We start from the raw sequence: 24,437 nt of genomic DNA on the forward strand, positions 1-24,437 counted from the left end.
GCTTCGAGAGTGAGGGGCGCTGACATACCCACAGAAGTGAGACTCACTGCTGGGGAGCTAAGCCTACATCAGTAAAGCAGGAGTTTTTTCTCTGCAGCAGTTCTCAGAAGTACGCAGAGAGGACTATCAAGTAACATCACAGCACATCAAGAGCAGTACGTGGCTGCGGCAGAAGCAGTTACTGAAGAAGAAACTATCCCACACTGCCAGCAAGGGGGAGCAGCTGCAAGAGAACAGGCCTGGGCGAGAGGGGGGTGCCAAAATTCAGCTACGCCTTGTCTAGAAGAGAGCATCTTGGTTCGTTTCTCCTGCCCTTGTCCCATGCACACAGCCAGGTTCTGCCATGCCACAGCCACTCCTGTGCCGGTGCCGTACGACAGCACCCAGCGTTGCGGCTGAGAGCTCCAGGCAGGGCCTGCAGCAGCGGCCACCAAGACCCAGGACGGGGGGTGCAAGCCCCAGAAGGCACCCAGCGACTGATAGACACAGCAGGATGGACTGACTCCGTTCCCCCTTCCCAATTCTCATGATTCATCTAGGCATGATCTTTTGCAAAGATTATATAATCTAGCTGGAAGGGTAGTTTTTAATATTTTTCGAATGCATCTGTTTTTAGGATGCCACTATTTTTGTGACTCGATTTTGTTTTCTCCCTGATTTTATTAATTTTTCTTGCTACCCACAGTTAGTTGATGACATATTAAGATAAGAGCAAATTTGTACTTTAATAATCTTGAGTTAGCAACTGAAAAAGAACAGTACGTGTACCAATCACTTGCTCCTTTTGAGAAGAGGTAATCAAAACAACTAAGTTCAACTTCTCTCAAACACCTCCCAGAGGTATTTATTTACCTTTCACAAGTACGATTAGGAAAATAACAACTGAAGAACATCCAGAGGTGGCATACCAAGTTAATTACTCAGTGACCAAACTCCAGGCTGCCTTCCAAACTAGTGCTTTGGAATGACTTGAGCTGTCTTTCCCAGCTTTTTGTTTTTATTTTGAAAATAATGATATGAATATTAACTATTATTCTTACAGAGGGGAACGTGAAAGTACTCCGAGTGTATTTTTCACAATGATCCTGTTTGCAGTAAGTCAAGGGGACGTAAAGAAGGCACACAGATGGTTATGCCTCTGCACACAGGTTGGCGCATTCAGTCCCTCTGCTGCTATGGGGATTTTGTGCCCCTCCCCCCCCCAACATCGTAACTGCACTGCAGCAGGAATGTCATGCAGCACATTCATTGCTCCACATAACACCAATTCAAGTTTTCTACTAAGCCCCTTTGTGTCAAAATGATGTGAGCATAAATGTTATGTCTGCCATACAGAAAACAATCCCATTAACTCACAATCTGTGCAGAAGCGTAAGACAAGCGGAGGCATTGTAATCCTAAAGTTCTTTGAAACAGACAGGAAAACCATTACAAACAGAAGGAGTTCTGAAAGAAACACAGCAGTTAGCACTGAGATGCACACCGACCTATTCACACGGAATATTTTGACTGGAGAACTTTGATGGATACCACCCCATGAGCCACAATGACCTTTAAAGGAGGATAAAGATCTTTTATGATGCTATACTCTCAATAGCTGTGTGGAAGATGGTTGAAAGGATGGACTCGACTTCATTTCCATTTCTAGCACCGCCAGACACTAACAGTCTTCAATACGACCTGTGAAGGTATTTGTACCTTGGCCACAGAATAGATAAAAAGACAATGTGCAAGTCGTATTTTCCTTCTGCACCCACATATGGTTAACCACAATTGAGCCCACAACTTGGGATCTCATATATTTTATTTGAAATGATTCTGAATTTGCATAATGACTATGAGGAGCTGACTGTGGTATTAATGCTAGAATAATACACCAGCGGTGGAAGTGCTCAATGGAATTACGTAGTATTATGCACAGTTGATTATAGAAAGCATAAAACAGAATATCTATAATTAAAACAGGTGGTGTGTAGGAGATCATTTTTACCTGTTTTCTAAAGGAAGGAAGAACACATGATGATCTCTTTTCTACACACATCTTCCATTATCTTTTGAAAAAATGTTTTGAACTCACTGACTGATTACAGACCTGACAAAATGATATGAATCCCAAATATTATGAAGATCCTAGGTAAGAACAGATCATCAGCTAAATAGGAGAAATCCTGTAAATGAGTCTTCTATTCCCATTCGTAAATGAACCCATCAAAGGAAAAGCTGTAACAGGAGCTATTAGGTACTTCAAAAATGCCTCAACTGAGGGAAAGCTTCACCTGAAACATGCAGTCCACTCCAAGACATATACCTGTGGTAAAATAACCTTTATGGCAGATTACTGCTTTATATTATTATCTATATTTTGCTCGGATGCATAGACCAGCTTTCTGACACGGTAAAATAATGAACAGGCAGGAACTGGATTTGAAAAATTTATGAATAATGACATTCACTAGTGAAAGCTAATGAAATTCATTCTAAGCAAGGAAATTTTCAGGGATTTTTTTTTTAATCTTTGGTAGTTTTTACTGACTAATGAGCCTATTTTGTGCCTGTACATGTTGCTATAAGCACTACCAGTACTACTCTGGAAGAAACAGTGCAGCTGCATAGTCCATTTTCCTGTGTATTTCCTTAACTCGTGTGGAGACAGTGGAGCTGTCATGAAAAGTTAAGACCATCTTCTGTGAGAAATGGCACAGGTATATTTGAGCCTGCCGCAGGCTGGAGGAGAAATCCAAAGGCCACAAGAGGTCCCTTCCAGCCTCCTCTTCTAGGATTTGCAAAACAATAAATAGCTGCATAACAAAAGAACTGCCTGGAGTCCTCTGTCCTCTGCCTGGGGTCCTCTGTCCTCACAACTGAGATCCTTTGACCTCTGTTGTGGTGCGGTGGTCATATTTCTGGTTAAAATGTCATGTCATGTAACTCAATTGAGTTCATTTTGCTCACCACAGAATGCTTAATTCTTTATAATCCCATGCTGTAAGTAACTTGTATTTCAAAGTAAATCATCATACAGACTTTGCTACTGCCTTGATATGCCAAATACAGGATCACATAAATAGAAATGCTTCAACAACACTGCATAAATCTTCATCACTTTCAAATGTAATCCAATAAATATATAAGTAAATCAAGACCATTACCAAACAGTAACGGGATCTCATCATTCTCCTAACATTTACCAGTAACTAAAAACGAATCTGAGAACTGAAAAGAAAGCCACTGCTTACTGTTCACTGGTCTGGGTGTCTCAGCTATTGCAAATACGATGGGGTGGAAAATGAAGAAGAAAAATAGCTGTTTTCTTCAGAAAAAATAACTTAGTCTTGCCACAACAGTATAGACTATTCTTTAGGATGCTAACCACCAGAATTTTTTATCAAGGAAGAAAATATTTTTCCTCTGATTTCTAGAATTCACGCGGCCTTTATTAAAACACAGCAGGTATGAAAAAATAAAAAGATGAATCCTTCATTTTAAGGAAAGCATTTATAAAGCAGTCAACACATGATTCACGTTATGTTTGATGATCATGGTAAGGCAAGATTGTCCAGATGTCTCATGCTGGCACAGAAAGGTGAGGAAAACTGTTAGTAATAAAATAACCCTTAGACTTGATTCTTAAAGGACACAAAGGACTCCTTTAGATTAGACTCTGTACCTTAGACTCCTGACATTATTGAACACCGTCATTTCCTTGTTTATTTCTTAGTATGGCTCCATTTTCATATATGGAAATAAGAACATTCACAATTAACCTTGCTCCCTGTGTAAAGATAGACAAAAATGGATCATTTACAATGATGCTTGTGGAAAGAATTTCTCTCTTAGGGAGATTTGTTTTTAGGTACGCCTACTCCACAGATATTTCCACTTCTGTATTTTGAGATCTCTTCTTTGGCTGAATATGCACTGTCATGCTCGTACAAAATTCCCACTGCAGTGAGTAGGGTAAGGCATTTCAGTGAGCAACAGACTGTTTCGAAACTTCCAACATTTCAAAGGTTGTTGCTAACACCAAGACTATTGACTAATTAGTGAAGCAATTAGACAAACTCATGGAAGCAAAGGATCTCACGGATTATTAAACACAAAGATCTTTGTCATTTTGTCCCTGTGATCTCATTTTCTTCTGTTGTGCATCTGAAACTGTCAGGAAGAATACCAGGCTCCATTGGGCTCACTATGTCTGATCTTACTGCATTTGCTTCTTGTTTATCTTAGAATAGCTGATGTGCATAACTACAACCATGGGTAAACTGTCTCATCTATGAGTATTAAACCCACATGGTTATTTAATAGCTCTCCATCTTAAAAGTAATCTCAACCTAACAAAACCCAGTCAGTGATACCACCTGTGAATACATGTGCAAACTGAGGCAGTGTCAGGGCTTCTGTTACGTTCACCCTGAAGTGCCTCTGTTGCAGGGTCAGACATCAGCCTTGTACAACACAAACAAACAATACTAACTAGCAGATAATATATATTGGAACCACCATCCTAAAGAGGGGGTTTGGAGGGTTTGCCCAAGCCATTTAATTTGTCATTGATTTTTGAATTTGTGCTTCTTTATGCTTCCGAATGCCTATTTGGTACTTTTATAAAGTGTGTGCTGTGGCTCCTCAGAAATGCAACTGCTCTGTAATAAATAACATGACCACATCGAAGGGTCTAGGCATCAGCACTGCCTGGCCGAGAGGCAACACTGCAGCTGGGGAGTTGCTTGAAATGAAGGCTGTCCAGACAGGGCTCTCAGTCATTAATTCTCATTTCATCTTAATGTTTTGTAAAATGTTACTCATTATACACTCTAAATATTCATCTTATAAATAACACTGCTGTGCATCATACATGCACTGCACTGAGGACGTGTCTCAATACCTGCTTCAGGAAGAGTAACAGAGGGTTGGTGGACGAAGCTGGAGATTTACAATGCAGAGATGAGCCTCTGAAGGTACATAATTGCTGTTAAGAGTGAGATGGACTCTATTAATAAACATTTTTGACTATTTAACCATACCACAGGTGCATGTTACTATACTGAAGACTGCAGCTATGCGACCCAAGCAAACGCTACGAGCAGGTTGTACAATCCCATTTTCCAGTTTCTGACGATTTGAAATCTCGTCTCCAGCTATGCGATCAGTCCCAATGGCTGACACGCAACAGCATGGCTCTAGATTATTCCTGTGTGGAAGTCCTGCCATTTCTTCATCTTTCTTGCTTGCTAAATCTAGTCTGTAAAGAAGACTCTTTTTTCAAGATCTGGATTCCGCACAGAAATGGCTGTAGATGGCCAGGCACAACATCTGCACAGCACAGCATCTCGTCTTTGCGAATGGGCCTCAGGGGGTCCTCACAGAGGCAGTTTAAGAGCAGGTGGATGCGGGACAGATGATCATGGTGGTGTCGGGGTGTTAAAGAGGGGCGTGTGGCACGTCGCGTTGCCTGATACCACGGCACACACACCACAACCTGCACAGACTCAGGGCTCCCTCCACGTTACCCTGCTGCACTCCCAGCTTTCCACTGCCACTGATTTAGCCCTACTCTGCTTTTGGCTAAAGATTTTGGAAGTAAGAGCCTCTCTCTGATACAAGACCTAAATTAATAAGATTAGCATCAGGCCAGTGGAGTTATTTTAGAGTTGCACTGGTACAACCATGATTAAATTGGGTTTTCTAATTCTATCTGTTATTATCCTTCTTTAATTAAAATTCCAGTAAGGGGATAAAGCAGCTGTCTTGAACCCCACTGCCTGCATTAAAAACTGCCAGAACTTTCTGTATTCCTTACACACGACTGTCTACAACTACATTATATCTACCACATTCATTATATAAAAACCTTAAATCATTGGTGGCGAAATATTGGTAGTGAGTTATGACTGCAGCCTGAAAGGATATTCTATCTCAAAACACAGATGAAAAAGTCAAAGAAATTTCCATTGTTTCACATGAACAAACCTACTGTCATGGCTTGAGTTAGAAGCTCAGTAACTTCTTGATCTGAAGTTTTCTTTCTGTAGTATGTGTTTTAAAGTCTAGTGTAGGATTTTATCCTGTGTGTTCACACTTTGTGAACACGCATGTGCCCACGCAGACATGTATGTAGGTTTACCAACCGGAGTTATTTCAGTGCATGGCTTCAGGGAGAGGACACCAAACGCCGTACCTGTTGCAATACATTGTTCTCATCTTGGTGGGGCATAAATCCCACCACAGAATACACGTGGTCTCCTTAAAAGCCAGCTGTAGAAATCCCCGCTGGCCTGCTGCACAGCAGGCTGCTGCTCAGCTGAAGGCCACCCCTGGCCAGGCAGCAGAGGAGCTGCTCGGTGCAGACTAGGAAAGGTGGCACGATGCTGCTTGCGCATCGCTGCCTCTGATCTGCCAGGTCTTGCACCATGCTGGGGGAGAGGCTCACAGCAACAGCTCCACTCCGTACTGCTGTCGTCCCTCACCTAACCTAGTAGCTGAGGTATTAGTATCACACAGAACTTGTGCCCGTGTTTCATATTCCCTCTCTCTACTTACAAACTGTGTCAAGAATACATGGGCCTCAAGCTCTTCATCACCTGTCATGGCAAGGGTGACCATTCTGCCCAAGAGCAGAGCAGGCTCCAGTGCCCTACAGGCATCTTGACTGCGCTGCATTCTTGTTTAATAAAAGGATGTATTGTTTAATAAATACAATATATAGAACCAATCATGCAAAGATATCTGAAGAAATAAAACAGTATTAGTAAAGTTACAAAGTAAGAAAAGAAATGGTAGGTTCTGCTCTGTTTTAATATGATTTCTTCAATGGCACACAAAATGGTTATAGATCCTAAGCTGCAAATGCATACAGACCCAGAAGTTTACAAGTGTACTTCTGGATAAAATCTAAACTCCTCTGTAAGGCTCTTACTTCTACCACAGCACCGAACAAAACCCAGTCTGTTCTTCAGTATTGCTAGTATTACAGCTGGGAGTGTTGCCTTTTGAACGTAAATACCCAGTTCTCATGTGCTAGCAGCAAGTCTGAAAACTGCCCACAACAGTGAGGTTTGTGGTTTTGTACATACATTCATTCCATTTTATACAGTTTATATGATTCCATAGAAAATGAAATGTTACGCTTTTTTTTTAATGTATTTAAATAATTGTTATGCGGTTAAAAATGTTAAGTCCTGATTTTTTTTTTGCCTAAGTAGGGTAAATATGTAAACTTTTGGAGCTTACAATATCAGATGCTGCTTAGCAAGAAAATGACTGGTTTTCTGGTAGTCTTGCTCAGCAAAAGATTGTCTAGTACTGTGTCTGGCTCAGATCTACCTGCCCTGCTTCGCAAAAGGAGTTACAGCTGATGTGAGACTTGGTCCTACAACCAGAAGGCGAGTCAGACTTTGCTTTCTGCTCAACCATGCTGACAACAAAGGTGGTTCTGCGGCATAAGAGGAAAGAGACAAAGGCTTACATAGAAGTAGAAATACTGAAAATGGTCAGCTCTTTTCCAAGCTTATTGAACTTCAGGTGTCTGACCACATGGCCCCTTAAGTGAGGCATATTTCAGTCAGGGCCCGTACCAAAACCAGACACTTGAATCATGTTGCTCTCCTGAACACTGAGATATCTACTCAAGTTTGCCTTTAGAAGTGTTGATTTTTTTTTCCAAGTGTAACTTGGTTTGTAGCTCTCAAACACTGCAGTGATGTGTGTCACGTAAAACCATAAATAGGTACAAAGTTAGGTAACCAGAACTAACACTCTGCGTAAAAAAAGTCCTGGAGTTATTTGTCTCCACATCTCCGCAACACCTCCCTTGCAATTTCATACACTTGAACATCTGTGTTTTAATTTAGCTAAGGAATAAATTCCACCCAGATTATATAAAATTGTCTTTATAAAAAGATCTTCATGCAACATATCCAAGCAGGGATACCATATGGTATTTTGGGGCTGGACAAAATGGACCATCATTAATGGTATTATTCTGGCTTTGGAGTATTAACATCACCATTGCCTTAATTATATTTTTATTAAGAGAAGCACAAGATTTCAGGTAAAAATATCATAATGTGCCTGGAATATGCTAAGAATCAAAAGTTATACCTTTCTCTTATCACATATGGCAATCACATAGCAACTAAAGCACGCACAATTCTTCATCTGTTATGAGTTATCCACCCTTATGTTCATTAACAGTGAACCACAAATGCACACAACATTTTAGTTTTCCTTTCCTGTGTACATCAACATGCATAAAAATACATGTAATTCCTGCAAAGCAGCATAGGTCCAAACAAAAACACTAGTAAGACTCATTTCTGCAGGCATCAGTTATAGGAATGATCCTCGTCCAGTCAACAAAGCTATCTGCAGGTGAGAATTTTGCCTCATGTATCATGAGAAAATATGTAAATTTGTGCTTTACTCCAACTAGGTATTTTTTGAATTAATACAATGTCCTGGATTAAGTATATCACTGGAAAATAAGCCAAGTTGAACAACTCATAATAACTCAAGAAACTCAAACTCATTCAATGGTCTAACAAGGAAATCTCACTCAGACAGTCTAAGAGGAAACTGGTGAAGTTCAAGCTGTACAGGTTAGTTTTATAGTGTGTTTGTACAATGGAGCCATTAAAGAACTACAGCAATCTATTATTACCCCTCCAACTTTATAAATAGTTTTAATATTTGAAACTTTAAATAGCCATGGGAGGAACAGAACCCATGAGCATAGTCTTTCTGTATTAGAAGGGCTTATAAAACATAGTTTGTTCATGATCTCAACACAACTGCTTCTGTTGCTACAGGCGATATGTTTTGAAAAAGCAGCCTTGTCAAGACCCAGATGTTAATTTGACTCAGAAAAAAAGAAATTCTGCGCTGGGACTTAAGAAGTATTTGGAGGCCCTGCATGGAGAAGAGCACTGTGTTCAGCTGGAACAATGGATGGAAAAGTCAACATCCTTCCCACGTGAAGTGCTGGGTGTGGGTCAAGCCCTACATACACTTTCAGGTAAGGGTGGCTGACACCACCTATGTCAGGACATACTCAGGACATACATTAAGGCATTATCAATCTGTCGTCCATGAAACCACCTGTGTGTAGCATTTGGCTTTACACACATCCCTCTTTAATGTATTCATTTCTCTACTACATTACAGTCTTCCCAGACATGAAAGGCTCCTTCCCAACTAAAACATAAAGAGCTTGAAGTGAAAAATGACTGATGTCTTAACTAATTGAAGCAATAACTAGACCCTAACTAGAACTAGCAAAGGGCTAACTTCCCTGCTGCCAAAGAGCCACGAGGAGTTAAAATGGTCTGAATTTGACTGTATGTCCCAATTCACAGGACTTCATTTCCAAAAGGGAAATCCCTAACTCTGCTGAAGGTGTCAGTTTCAAACAGGATTTGCATTACCTTCTACCCTCACATTATATCTCAAAACAGCAAACTTTGCAACTTGATTTTTTGCTTCAAGTAGTAACAAGTCACTGGGATGGTCCGAATCCATATAGCACTGCTGTCACCGCTCAGTGTAAGGAGGGGGCTGTCTGGAAGTTTGCACCTGTCAGATTAAACATGAGCTGTATGTACATCAGTGGAAGGCATCGCATAGGCACTGCTGAGCAGTAAATAAGCTGACATTATCTGATTGCCGTGACAGTCCACAGATTCCGACAGGAAACAGTGAAAGCACTTATTACAATCAGACGAATGTAACTCACTTCCCCTCTCAGCTTCAAGCAAACAAAATATCTTACGACAAGCGATAGATTATTTAAAGCAAAATCTTCAATGTCTCTTAGCCCAAATATGTATTTAAAATATGCCTGATTGCTTATACCTACTGAAACAAGAAAACAGACCTATTTATATTCAAATAATAAAGGAGCCTTAATGTTTCCAAGGATCCAATCATCTTCAGTGACATGGAGAATGATTAATTAATGCCAACAATTTGAGCAAGAAAATACTGCTAATTGCTAGAGAAAAACACAGTTTGACTTATCCACAGAATTTGGTCTAGAAGACAAGAGGCTGTAAAATGAAGTAATTCTGTTCCTATTAGTCATGCTCACTGTTGCTTTTTGTTTTTAAGGATTTCTGATCTATTTTCTATGGATCTCTGTTCTATTTAACAATAACCACTTTCCTAGTTGCATTATAAAAATATATTTAAGTCATACTAAAGTCTGCCCTTAAAGAATGGACCAAGCCCTGATTCATCGGAGTTCTCCTATATCCACTTATTAAAAGGATACAATTCAAGAGAAGCATTATTGTAAGTCTGTGCAAAGTTGGAAGTCTTCCTGCGAGCGGCAGCAGTATTAGTCCCCGAGCTCCTCCGGCACCGCCGCGCACAGCTGCGGATGGAGGTGGGGGGCTGCCAGCCCCCTCCTTCTGTCCTGCCACACTCAGCGCCACGAGGAACAGGCACCAAGGCACCGAGGGCTGAAAATCAACAAGGAAGGCTTCGGAAGCGTTTGCTGTAGCTCGAGCATGTGAGATGCTTTACTGAGTAGGAAGAATTTAACCTTTTTCTTTCCCCCAGCACTCTTGCATTTTGAACTCTTCACGATTTTTTGCAAGGAGCACTTCTGCTGCCAAACAGTTTACTAGGTGATATCTAATTCCTGCTGTAGATCACTTTTGCTTGTTTATCAATACAGTCTTTTCATAAGGTCAGATGCAGTTAGTAATACTTCTGCCTCAGTGCTATCACTGATAATAAATAGTCATGGCTGCTCCTCATGCCTTGCAGCCCTAATTCCTCGCCCAAGTGTCTCACTTCGGTAATCAAAATCCGTACCCACTCTGAAATTTCTATCCCACACTATCATTTCTAAAAGCAGGAGGAATGCTGCAGATAAATTTTTGGAAATGAGGGTGTTGATTGCTGTGACCATGCAAGCTTACAAAGAAGCCGGTACAACTAATTCTGGGGCAACTGAGTTATTTCCTGCCTCTCAGGGTGTTTTCAGGTTAAAATTTGGAAATTACACCACCAGGGTAAAAACCTGCAAATTGATATACAAGGCTTCAAAACTCCACTTTCAGAACGAGTTCAATGTTTTTTTAGCTTAGCAAGGATGCAGCCAACATCCCAAGCTAACCTGATGATAAATGCCATTCACATCAAATACGGAGGCATCGGCACCGTGGAGGGAATGCTGGCAGAAATCCCACCTCCAATGAGTAACATCCCTTCTAAAAATTCACACAAATTTTCTTTCGGAGTCAATTAAACATTTTTTTTTTTTCCCTGATTATCACTAGTTACATCTTTGCTTAGCTTGCAACAATGAGCTGCAAGCATTTTAATGCCCTCCTTAAAGGAAGGGTTCTTAAAGCACGCAGGGATCTCGGATGCGAGAGCAACTCGGGAGAGCTGGAGGTGCGGGATTAACTCAAGCCAGTGCAATGCCCACTTTTTTTGCTCATTTAAGTATTCGTGCCAAGGCAATTTTCACTTTGGAAATCAAACGTTTTTGTCATTGCAGGCATGATTTTCAGATCTGCGGTGTTTGCTCCAAGGGTGACAGTGCTGTTCAATTAGAAGCGCTGGGGGGGACGGTGGTGGGTGGTGGTGTGAGAGAGAATTGTGAACACAGCCGGCTTATCTTCAGAGGCTAGAAATGTCAGAGGTGCCACCGCCTGATTTACGGTTTCCTCGCGCCGGGTGGCAATGCGCTCTGGCAACTTCATCCTTACGGGTGGGACAACACCTCCGGACCGCATGCAAACAGCCGGTACCAAGGCAAGCCTTAAAAAAAGGCTTTCAGCAGCTAATTAGTTCTAATATATGACCCTGACTTTATGGCACTGGAACTGCTCTGACCAAAAGAGCCTCCCCACCACCGCAACCAGTAGCACCACCACATCCAGTACCACCACGACCACGACCACCACCACCACCACGACCACCACAACCAGTACCAGTACCACCACCACCCCCGCGGGCCCAGGCTGGGACCCTTGATCCTCCCGGCTCCTGCGGGGACGGGATGTGAGGACCCCCCCCGGGGCCGGGGCACGGGGGCCGAGGGGCCTGCTGGCGGCAGGGGGAGCTGCGGCGGGGCCGAGCCGAGCCGTGCCGAGCCGGGCGGCCGGGTTACCTTCGGGGTTGGCGCTGATGAAGACGCGGACGCTCCTGCCGCTCGGCACCAGGTGGGCCGGCAGCGCCGCCAGGTTGCCGGCGAAGGCCGCCCGCCGCAGCGCGGCGTCCCGCGGGCAGGGCAGCCTGCCGCCCGCCCCGGCCGCCCACATGGCGCCGCGCCGCAGGGCTCACGGCAGTCCCCGGCCCGCGCTGCTGCTGCTGCTGCCGGCGGCCGGCGGCTGGGCGGCGGCGGCCATGCGGCCCCTGCGCTGCCTCCTCGGCGGCGGGGAGAAAGTTTGGCGGCCGAGCCCGGCGGCGGCGTGTCTGGTCCCGGCGGGGTGGGCTGCGGGCAGCCCCGTGGCTCCCGCCTTCCTCCGAGCGCTTCAGGGCCCCCGGGCCGGATTTTTATAGGGAAAGTGCCGGCGGCGCATCCTCCGGGCTCGCAAGAGTTCAGCGCCCTCCTTGCGTCTTTTGGAGCCGCCCGCGCAGGAGTCCCAGCTGCGGAGGTACAACGGCAGGATGCCCGTGCTGCTCCCCCCTTCCTTTTGTTCTTTGCCTTTTTAATCAGTTATTTATCGGCACGAATGCTCTGAAGAATGAAAGGGGCCGGTCGCAGCGAGCGGCGCCGGGCGGCCCCCGTGCAGCAGCAGCGGGCGGCGGGGCGTCCCGTCGGGCGGTGCCCAGGGGCGGGCGGCGGGGGGGGGGGGCGGCGGGCCCGGGCCGGGCTGCACAGCGCAGGGACCGCCCGGGGAGGGGCCCGGCCGGGCTGGGGCAGGGTTAGGGTCGGGGATGGGTTTGGGATGGGTTGGGGTTGGGTTGGGCTCGGGGGGATGCGGGGGTCCCGGTCGCAGCAGTGCCGCCTTGGCAGGCGGGTGTGGTGGCGCCTGAGCGCTCTGGAAGGGCTGGAGGGAGAAGTGTGTGAGGCGGGCGCTGCTGCCTATATAGCCCATAGCCCATCGCACGTGGGCAGCGCCGCACGGAGCTTGTGCACGGACAGCCACGCGTGTCGCAGAGCGGGCACGGTGCGTGTCGTGGTACGGACCGAGCGTGGAGGGTGCCCGGCTGAGCGCTGCCTCAGGGCACGGCTCCTGCCCCAAGCCCCCTGCCCCGCTGGGAACCCCCGGGCAACCCTCGGGCTCCCCGGGACCGGGGGAGCAGAGCGCTCGGCTCCCCTTGGGGAATGGAAGAGGGGGCCGGGGGGTGCCCGGGGCGCTGAGCACAACCCTCTTGCCCCCTGGTTTCCGCAGGGCGTGCGAAGTTGCACACCATGCATGTCTGCATGTGCATGCAATTGAGAAGTGTTGCTGCCGTTCGCTTGCTGCTGCTTTATCAGTTCCACACCCCGTAAATTTGGGGCCAATTTCAACCAAGGGGCAAATGTTAAGATAACTCTCAGGTAACGTTCCTGCGAGCTTGGCTGGGCAGGGGAGAGTGCGTTTATGTGCAAAAAGTAGAAGTATACAGCGTACATCTCAGCCATTAGTATTGCAGTGTCACCAGACAGAAAGCTTGTGGCGGTGTCTTGGAACAATTTCAGAGTGCCTAGGAATTGGAAAATCCCCCTTTCAATCAAAAGGCCTATTCCTGTAGGATTCTGGGGTGTCCAATAAGGATCAAATCTCACTTGAAGCCTTTCGGGGTAGGCGTGCGTATTTCCCTCCTCAGTGGATCGCCTGATGCTCCATATAAGACAAGCCTGAAGCTTTGGTATAATTCAGTTAAAAAATCTGACAGTCATGAGATGCAATTCCCTAGGAAATGAGGCTTCATATATGTCACTGCTTACACAACTATCGGGCTTATCTGCGCTTCGCTTACCCATTGTGTAGCCACTGTGCTTGGATGTGCCTTTTTCTGGCTTGTGTCACTAACAGGTAATTTCTTTAATACAGAGCTGAAAAGCAGCTCCTTGAGGCTGCAGACAGTTAATGAATGCACGAAGGAAATGATTTATAGCGTAGGCTGAATTACATCTTACATACTTTGCTGGGACTGACTGTCAGCTGGGCTATCTGCCTTGCTCCTCTGGCACAACGTACCAGGCAGTCCCTAAATACAAATTTGCTGGGGGAAGCAGCCCCAGCATGCAGACTCTCACTTCATATTGCTGCTGCCGTAGAGGTATTACCAACAAATTTCTCAGACAGCTTCTTTGGGCTCCTTGTGCTGCCCCTTTACCATGCCAGCCCTAACACAGTGGGTTTTGGGGACGCTTTGGCAGTCATTTTTACTAAGTTGAAAACTTGAGCTTGTATCATTTGGATTCCTTTGGAATTTTGTCTTTGACATCACTGCCAGTAGCATTGGCTCTTAACTGAATGCATCGTCCCACAAGCCCAGGTTGGATGAAGAGGGACCAGGCTCATCATTTCCAACCAGTCGCCAGCTCCCGTGGCAGGGACAGCCGCACTGCACATGAAGCAACCAGTCCTCACAGCCTGCAGGCTCCTGCCGTGCGGCTCCGAACCTGTGCTAATCCCAAAATTGCCATTTTGAGCTGTAAACTGTAAACTGGGTTGCCTTTATGCATGACTCAGCTTCCTGCCGTGGTAGCTGCCACCGCTGCGAAGGCTGAAGTGGGCAGGTGCCTCAGGGTGGTCATCTCCTCAGCTGCCCAGCCTCGGTCTGCCTGCCACTGGGGCTCTGCATCCTGCGATTCGGCCCCTTGGAGTATTTATAATGCTGGGAAGGAAGCGCTGTGAGGCTGAAACGGAGAGGGCAAAGAAATGACTACAGAGAAACTAATTTACTGCTTCACCTGAGACTTTGTCAGTATGTAGGCACTCCAGGCTAACACAGTTTGGAGATCAGTTGGTAGCTTCTCTTAAAAACAAAAAAAACTTTTCAGTTCAACAAAAATAATATCAAGGAATGTCATTCACATTAAAGTACAAATCATAAAGAGGATACTGCTATGTTTGCTATAAAAGCATACATCACAAATATTATTAAATTTCATATTGAATAACAGATTTTCTAAATTTAATTGTTTAGCAAAATATACTACTTTACAAGCCAGATTTTAGGAGCAGTGTTTGTGTTTGAGTCCCGAAGTAGTTAAGAGGAAGCTGCCCGAGCACAGATTTGCATCCTTTAGGAACATTGCCTGGAGGCTTGGTCCCCAGACTTCCCCACTGACCTTATTGGCATGGATCAGGTCTTCAGAGTCAGACATTAAGGCTGATGGCTTACCATTGTGCCGAACGGGAGTAAAACCAGACCTGTAATTCTGTAAGAGCCTTTGTGTAAACACCCGTGACTACTGGCTTGATCCTGAAAAAACATAGATCAGCCAAGTGGCAGAGGATCTCTACTGGTGTGCATTCAGAATGCATCTTCCCCTTTTACCAGAATGTTTCTCGGTTATCATTCTGGCCTTATTTCCTCCAATTTCAGTTGCATCTGAACAAAGCTACAGAGAGCCTCCCCTGGTAAAATACATGAGAACAATTGAGTTATTTTGTTTCCTGATGGCCTGATCCTGCATTAATTCACACTGAGCAGCGCTTTACCTCTTGAGAAGTCCCACAGGCAAGTGTAGCTCAGTAGTACTGATCCACAGAGATCAATACAAAATGCACCAAGTTGTTTGGCTTAAACCCAGCATGAATAAGGGTTCACGGCTTACAGACGCCTGCCTGAGGTGGCGTGGCATTCTGAGTTCAGTTTTGTGTCAAAATGAGCGCTACAGGGCCAGCTCTTGTAGTCTGAAGAGCTTGGGCAGTAACCCGGGCGATACGCTGTGGGCAGGGTTGTGAGGAACTGATTTATTTTGTCTGTAAGCTAAATTTATGTTCTTGTGCATATGTACTGCAGTGCGCGGTGTGGGGTGGTGAAAAGTGCTCAGCAATGGTCTGGTTCCTCTCTCACAGGAGTCAGCGGAGACATGCTCAGCAGTTCGCTGAGGGGAAGGCAGACCTACGGTCACCACCTTTGTATGTAACGGGGACATAGTAGCCAAGTTTTTTATGGTATCTTTCAAGTGGAGCGCTTTGCCCTGCGCTAAAATACAACCGCTGAGCTAAGACCTCGGCACTTAAAATGCCCCCTCAGGTGTTTAGAGCCCGGATCTGCCCGGGGCAGCATGTTCAGCCTTCCTATTGCCTTCTTTCCCAAACTCTAGTTATTTGCATTGCTTGGCAGGGCAAAGTTTGAGGTCAAGTGAAAGATCCAAGTGTAGGAGTCAGCACATTGACCACTTTCACGCCGAAGCTGAGGGACTCCTGCGCAGAATTGCATCCTCTTAGTGCATGCTAACTTAAAGCCGAGCGGTTTTTGCAGCTCCCTAGCAAGCTGGCCCAGTTTTAGGAGCAGGCAGTTGCCTAGAGCGACAGACAAAAGGAGGCAATAAAATCACATTTTAAGCAAGAAAGAGACCCTGTGACTCTGCGCCTGTTCCTGCCTGTTTAATGAGGGCTCGGTGCATCCCCCAGGCATCATTCTCCCCAAGCTGCCGAGGTGCCAAGGCTGAGCAAGCTCCTCACCACAGGAACCGTGGCCACGGTCGTGTTGTTTGAACATCCCAGCTATTTGTTCTCCTCTCTGCTGTAGTTTGCTGCTGCTGAAACTGAGGGGAGAAACTTTCTGTGTTACTTCTCTGTGCCTTCTTCTTGACAGGGCTGTGTTGCTTTTGCAAGGGTGGTTGGATTGGCAGGAGAGCAGGGGCAGATGTGCTGAGACGAGAGCTCATAGAATTCATGCTTCACTAAAAAAAACCCTGTTATTATTATCCTTGCAAATTAGGAATGACAGGCTGCCTAAGCTTACTGGGTTTATATTTATGTCAAGAAGCTGATGGCAAGAAATAAGATACGTCCTAGCAGATCTTACATGGTACTGGGTTCCCATAAGGACCTTTTATAGTCATTTCAGGGCTCAGTTAACTCTACTTGATTTATACTTCCCATTTCTATGCAGTTCTGAGTGCTGAAAATATGTGTATGTTCGATTTTGTTAGATTTTGCAACTTTAGTCAGTCGCTGCGTCACATCATGAGGAGAGCTGTGAGAGGCAAATTGGCCCACATCGGCCCACTGCAGTGTCGGCCCACTTGAGCTTTCTCTGAAACAGCTGGTTGACAACATCCAAAAAAAGATGCTAAACTACATAGGCTTTGGTCTCATAAAATGAGAATGAGTTTGAGTTTGTGAGTTTTTAGCCCACAAATACATTTTTCCTCTAAGTGAGTCTGTAATGAAATCCTGATAACTGCTCCCTCCATGTTCTCTGCACAGTTTAATAATAATTAAAAAAATGTTTTCCTTTTCCATTTTGCTCTTTTGTATTGCTGAATATACAATACAGAATATGTGTCATAAAATAATTTCTGGATTTTACAAGTAATGTAGCTCCAGTGTTGGTTCCTCTGAGTCTATTTTACTGCCAGTAAATTTGGATTTTGGAAGTAGGTGCATAAGGTTTCATCTGCTTGAAGTTTTAAGGATACAAAACTTCGTGATGGTGGTGGCTACTCAAATAAGGATATGGAACATGTAATACCAGGATGTAGCATCCAGCATTTGGTTTCTTCTAGAAAGTCTGCATACATGCACGTATCTAGGTACAAAAGTAGCTACCCTGAACTTAAGTAGAAACTGGGCACGAGCTCCTGATTTTGTTGAAGGCAGTGGGAGTTTTGCCACTGACTCAACTGAATGGTTATACAATCTGAAAACCTACAGGATTCGGGGTGAATATTTTCTTCCAATCTTTCTTAAAAGGTGGAGTAGAAGAAGCCATTTTTTAAAGTATTGTAATAGATGGTGGACTGAAGTTTCCTGCATGATAGTAAGCATTAAAAGGAATTAGGAGGAGGTCAGAGACTGGCAGCTCTCAAAGTAGGAAGGGCATGGAGTGTGGAGAATCAGAAACAGACTTTTTGATCACTGTAGTGCAAAATACTCTTCCTTTACTGGCCTCAGATGAGACTGCATTTCCAATTGCAGGGAGGAGGCTGGATGTCCCACAATTAAGAGACAAATACCCTTCCTTTTTTTTTTTTTTTTTTTTTTTTTTTTTTTTTTTTCCCATAGCAGAGTTTCCTTTATGTTTCCTTGTATGCCATTGTTACACCATTGGTAGGTCTGTCTGTGTTCTTACCAGTATGCTGTTTAAGCCTTCAAACCACATCATTTCCATAAGTGGGGAGGAGGGAGCTCTAACCTGGAGTAAGAATTTCCAAACAGAGAGGCATAAGAACAGTCCTGGTTTTCAGGAGCTGCCATGTGGTGTAATTATGCGCTTGTACAGTATAAAGAGTAATTTATATTTCAAGGAAAAGGGGAAGATAATACCTCCAAGCTGGTTAGTTTTGTGTCTTTGTAAGCACAGGAGTACTTCATTCTCACCTCCACGTCCCAGTCTGACTTGCCAGCTGGCATCGGCAAAAGGACTTCTACTTTATCCTAAAAACAGTGCGCCACCAGGAGCCTGGCTTAACCCCTGCAACGACAATGGTCTGGGTATGAGAGGTTTGCTTTTCTTTCATTTTCTTCCTTTTGAGGATCTGTAGAAATTCTCTGCAACCTAGCAAAGCAAACATAGCCTTTTCTATTAAAATGTTACAAGTGGCTGCACCACACCACATCTTTATTTTTATCTCTTATGTCACACTTGATTGAAGGGTTCTTTGCAGCTAAAATAACATGATGAAGGCATGGAAATTATTTTTGTCTTACTTTCTCCTGGAAGCTTAAAAGAAACCCGTTTTCTCACACAGAATTCTCATATGTAGATGTATGCTCCCCAGGGATACATACGTGCACACATGCCCACACACACTCAGCCACAAAAGGATGTATGTGTTGCTAAATTCACACAGGGAATATGCAATGTTAAGGTTGCAAAAATAGTCATTCCACTTTGTTCATATAACTTTAAATTTTACCTTGTTGCACACATACATTATAGCAGTCCTTAACTAGCTGGCCCAGTACTCTGTTTTAGCACCCTTTGATATAACTCAGTGCAAAAGAGGGGCTCCTTACGGAACAGTGCTCAGCTCTCGGTCAGTGTGTGCTCAGTGGCATGCTTGCTGCTCACTGTTCAGACCCTGCCTGCAGACAGTTACAGCCTTTTTCTCTTCAGCTCTTCCGTGTCTTTTCCCAAGATAGTAAAGATAGTAAGTACGTCAGCCCTTCCAAAATCTGAACTCATTTTCATAACACCCAAGCCAGAGAAAGTTTCATTACTGAAACATACTCATTAATACCAAAAATATCTGCTAATTTTGGATGCCTTTTCTGACTGCTTTTTTTTTTTTTTTTTTTTTTTTTTCAAAGTGACTGGTATTAGATACCAAGTGCAAGTAGCAATTTTTGTCCCCATCAGCTAGCTGTAGCTGAGAGTGTTTGGGTTATTAGTCTTCTAAGCTTCAGACTTTCAAGTCAGGTGCTCAGAAAACGAAGAGCCTACAATTAGTGATCACCCATGAAAAATTTAAAAGATGTAATTAGCATCCTAGGAAATCCTTGGTGGAAGCCAGGATGGAAGGTAATTCCCTCCTCTCTCGGGAGCAACATTCGCTTTCTTAGCCATGAAATGATTTTTTCCTTTCCTGTAATTCCTTGCCTCATTGCTGTACCTCCTAACCTCAGCTAAAAATAAATCATGGTCCTTTGACAGCAATCTGCTTAGTTTTACAGTCCTGCCTCATCCTTAAAGGTTATCCATAGTTACAACAGAACAGGCAAAATATCCTCCCATGCATTTTTAACTTCTTACTCAATAAACTGTAATTTCCCTCCTCAGCCCACCATCACAGATCTTCCCACATTTCCCCCAGAAGGAGGGAACCTTCTGTGTTCCAGGTTGTGTCCATTGCCTCTTGCCCTGCCTCTTGTCCTCATCTTTTTGGCCAGCCACTCACTCTTGGCTTTTTTGTCCTTGTGTTTTCTATTGGTCATTGCTTTGCTTGGCCATTTTGAGCTCCCCTTCTCACCAGGTCCCCATCAGCCTTCCCCTTCCCCTCCGCCTGCTCTGCTCCCTGGCAGGGGCGTGGTGGAATAGCTCTGCTCATGCTGCTCCCTGGTAGATGCTTCTAGGACAGTAAAGATGAGCTTTGGTCTTCCAAAAATCTGTACTGGTGGTGGTGACAGGCATGCTAAAGTTCCACATGGTGAGAACTTTCAAGATAAACTAATGGCTTCTAGGTCTAGAAAATGCTTATGGCAGCAAATAGCATGCACATTACACTCCCTCTGAGGAAATGAAATCCAAAGAAAAGCCAGAACGTAAAGGAGGAGGAGGGACAGAAGGCTGAGATGTTTCTCTGAGAGTCGGTCCAAATTTCTGTGCCACTGCTTTGCAGAGATTGTTGTGGTAAGTAATCTTGGACTCGTGTTCAAAGCAGCAATTAGGGGGAGGCTGAATCGAGTGAGCATGTACATGTCTGCAGCAGAGTTAAGAGAGGGCCATCTGCTGTGCAGCATTTTGTGAGTGTTTTCTAAGTGAACTACACCTGCTGCACGTGGTAATTAAATTTGAAATAGAAGAGTCAAAATATTCCTGCTGCAAGGTTGTTGATGAGTAAGGCTTAACAATCTGATTATAGACATTTATATATTTATTTGTGCACATTACATGACAAATAAAATCACCACTCTGATTTGTTTGTGCTAATAGAAAGTAGACCCATTTACACTCCATTGTTAATGTGATTTTATGGGATTTATTGACATGGCAAGTTTATTTTAGACATATGAAGACATATGAAGACCCAGGAGAGTGGGATTGCAGTAGTAACGTTAATTTGTCATCTCAGTGCTAGGAAGGAAGGGAAAAAAAAGCTTGAAAAGCTTTGTTTTACCTGCAGGGGTTCTGAAGGAGCAGCTGTCAATTTTTTTAGTCTTATTTAATATATGCCATCGTTTTTCATTGTGCTCCCGAATTGATACTGCAGCTATGCTGGGGGAAAAGGAAGCTCTCCACCTGCTCCAAGTCCAGAACAAAGTGCTTAATCTTGGAGACAAGCACTGGGAGCAAAAGGGAGTTTCTCTGTATGAATCTAGTTGCTCTGCCGCAGAAATAATGGCAGTGGATTTTTGTCTCTAGTCTACTGTAGCTAATACTGATTTCTGTAAGCTGATGGAGCATGCAGTACCCTATTACCAAATGCCATCACAGACATGTTTTGCAACCACTGCCATGCCACAGTTGCACAGTGCTGTGCTCTGAAGTGTTATGAAGGCCCTCAGGCAGCCCGAATGTAAAAACATTTGGTGAAGAATCGTGAAGACAACTATCATCATCTGGGGGGGAGTTTTAATTTGAAATAGGCTTTATCCCCAAATAAAATCTGTCATTTGGGTCACTGCTGCTGTAGAACAATTATTTTTTTCCTACAGAAGCAGGAATAGTTGAGACTTAATGTTAGCAGTTAATCATTTTTGGTAAGTCATTCAAATGACTCAGTAAGCCTGTTTCTTGAGTTCTGTGTGCCTCGTTATAAGGAATGGCTCCAGAATCTGCCCTTTCACCAACGTGCAAAACTGCACATCCAAAAAGGCTTCAGAGCCCCCAGCTGCATGCTCCTGGTTGTATCAAAGGTTGCTGTCAGTGTGGGGTCCCCTCTTCTGCTTTTCTCATGAAGAAAATCTTCATGTTTGGGGCTAGATGGGAGCAGCAGCGGACACCAGATGGGGATGAGTGCTCCGACACTCTAGGCACATGCTTCCTCCAGGCACAAGCATCTGGATCTTGCTTTTTTAAGTGTCTTCTGAGCAGGTAAGTGTGCTGAGCATGTGATTTGATAGTATCTTATTCTCTTGGCTGGGCTGCCTGGTGGGTGCAGTCACTCCTTTCTGAGGTTTCCTGCATGAGACGGTTGGCAGCTGGTTTTCCAAGAGGCGCTGCTTTCTTCTGTTTGTCTGGGTGCCAGCTTAAACCGTTTGGACAGCTTTAAATCTTTCATAAAGTGCTTCTTGAAGTAAAAGCTTTGTTTTAAGGTGTCCGACTACCTACAAAAAATAGGAATACCAACTTGCTTTACTGGCTTTTCTGTGGCCCTCTTCTGTTGGCAGGAGGGGGGCCTGGGGATGCTGAGCGATCATTCAGGGATGTTTGGGGCACGTCTGGGAGGCAAGCCCCACATTTGTGAATCTTAATGGAAGTGACTGAAACTCAAGTTCAGTTCTTACCCTTTTTCTGTTAAAAAGAAAAAAAAAAGAATGAAAGGAGCTCACAGCCTTTTATCACACCGCCTAAATTCCTTTATTCGTGAAAGCACATAAAAATCATGCAGGCTTAGGAAAAGTGCCTTCCTCAGAGGCCATGAACAGTCCCGTTGATTTCTTTAGGAGACGGAGCACAGCTAGAGCTGGGATGAAGCCCTCAGCCTCCTGCTAGGTTGTATCTTGCTTGTGCACATTCAGTTAAACAAATTGCTAAATCTGCGTCAGTTTTTATGGCTTTGTAGTTTTGTACAAAGTATTCAGGTTGCAGATTGTTACTGGAGTTGAAAAAAATATGTTATTGTGTGTAATAATAAAGTAGACAGTAAAATGGATTTCCTTTTAGGTTTTCTTTGCTCCAAATATATACTATGTATTTTCTTCAGCTCACTGAGAGAACAGTCTACTGAATGAGGCATGGTCAGGGTGTCAGGAGCCTTGGATTTAATTTCCAGGCCTGTTAAAGTTTTCCTGTGCAATGACTAAGCAAGCCCATTAGGACTAGATCTGCAGAGAAATTTAAGGCTGTAACTCCAGGTGACCACGATCCTTCTTCAGCTGCTGCTTAATCCTTTATTCCATAATTGCTAATTTAGGTCACTCAGCTGTATGATTTCCGAGAGTAAAATTCCTAAGAAAATAATTCTTCCCATGAATTTTCAGGAGCTGGGGAGTCAAAGGTGGGACTGAGTAGCTTTAGGAGTAAGCTTATATACATAATTCCCTTATTTGTGAGCTGTGAGGGAACTAACATACAAGCTGTAGTACTTCCTCACCCCACAGGTGCTAGAAGAGATTAGAGATCATGAGTCCATTTCTGGGCAGAAATGTGTTACCTCTGGACACTTCTGTATGTCCGTACAGAGTTCAATGACTGTGATCTATAAAAAAGAAAAAAATATCTAAAACTGAAATAATCTAAGTTACCAAGGCAGAGTTTAGCCAAGACAGTGGATTTAGATCTACTACTTTCAAGATGATTGCTTTTGATACTCTAGTAATACAAGTACATAAGATGTCATTTATGTTTTCACCTGGAAAATAGCATTTCAATCCATACACTGTGCTAAATTCCTCCTGTGGCGTTACATCAGCGAGAGCAGATAGGCACTACAGGTTACCGTGGCACCTCCTGGGCGATCTACCTCATGGTTCCCTTGAGGAGCGGTGTCTCTCATGTGAGTACGCACACCGCTTCCTGGGACAGCGTGTTTGTATTAATGGTGTTCCTTTTTCATTTGTTTGTGTTGTTTTCAGATATAACACCAAAACCAAGCTTTTCAGATCAGCCCTTTTTCTCTGAAGACACAAGCTTCCTGTGTGAGCGTGTGGGCCCGACCCAGGTGCTGAGGCTATCGGCATTGCTGCTTCTGTCGGCCTCTGTGGAGCTGCTTGGCAAGTAACGTGGGCACAGTCTGATGGTATTTCGGGAAGCCAGTAGCTCCCCAAAGGGCTTTCCTGTATTTAGGAATGAATGAAAGTTTCACTCTTCATATTAAGGATATCACAAAGGTTGCTTGCTGATCTCCAGAGGAGATGGGCAGTTGAACTGTGCAGGAGATAAAAGCTCTCTGCCAAATAATCCATTGAGCAAATAATTGGCTGTGCCTTCAGACTGCCATGATGCCATGACTTGTAGGAGAAAACATCACTGGAAATGTCTGAGAGTGGTAAAATCTCACAAAATTAAATCTCAGAAGTTAGAAGCTCAGCTATGACAGTCAAATGCATGAAGCTGCTTAATTCTGTACCCTTTACTTAAGAGCTTTTGTAGCATTTTGCACCAATACAGAAATAGGTGGCACCTCATTGCTACTACATTTTGCTGAGCGTTTCCAGGAAGCACTCAAATGATCAATGGAGACTTTTTTTTTCTCTTAGTCATATACATTTAATTTTATGTGTATTCCATATAAACAGGATTAGGTTTAATCAACTGTAGTTTTCTTAAGTGTGAGTTATTTTGCTCTCATACCTGTGCTATAATTTAATTAATGACTCAATGGATACTTAAATGAATATCTCTTGGTCCCACCTGCCCTGCATTCTCTTGCAAATAAACAGGCATGCTATAGTTAACAAATCAGTGGATGCTTAGGAACAGAGATGCCTTTTCTTCTGTGGTGTGGATTAACTTTGCAATCTGGAAGTGGCAGCAGCAGA

General features: G+C 44.1%; 1 protein-coding gene across 1 annotated transcript in view; it reads right to left on the bottom strand.

Annotated features, from left to right (window-relative positions):
* NWD2 (NACHT and WD repeat domain containing 2) overlaps positions 1-12,901 on the bottom strand; it is a 59,431-nt gene extending 46,530 nt beyond the window's left edge. Inside the window, exon 1 of the mRNA XM_035325196.1 lies at positions 12,125-12,901. Within this exon, the coding sequence (XP_035181087.1) occupies positions 12,125-12,275 (151 nt within the window). The 5' untranslated portion in view covers positions 12,276-12,901. The remainder of the gene's footprint in view (positions 1-12,124) is intronic.
* Between the last annotated feature and the right edge of the window lie 11,536 nt (positions 12,902-24,437).

Source organism: Oxyura jamaicensis, chromosome 4 (genome assembly GCF_011077185.1).
Source record: "Oxyura jamaicensis isolate SHBP4307 breed ruddy duck chromosome 4, BPBGC_Ojam_1.0, whole genome shotgun sequence".
In the NCBI taxonomy this organism is placed as follows: Eukaryota; Metazoa; Chordata; class Aves; order Anseriformes; family Anatidae; genus Oxyura; species Oxyura jamaicensis.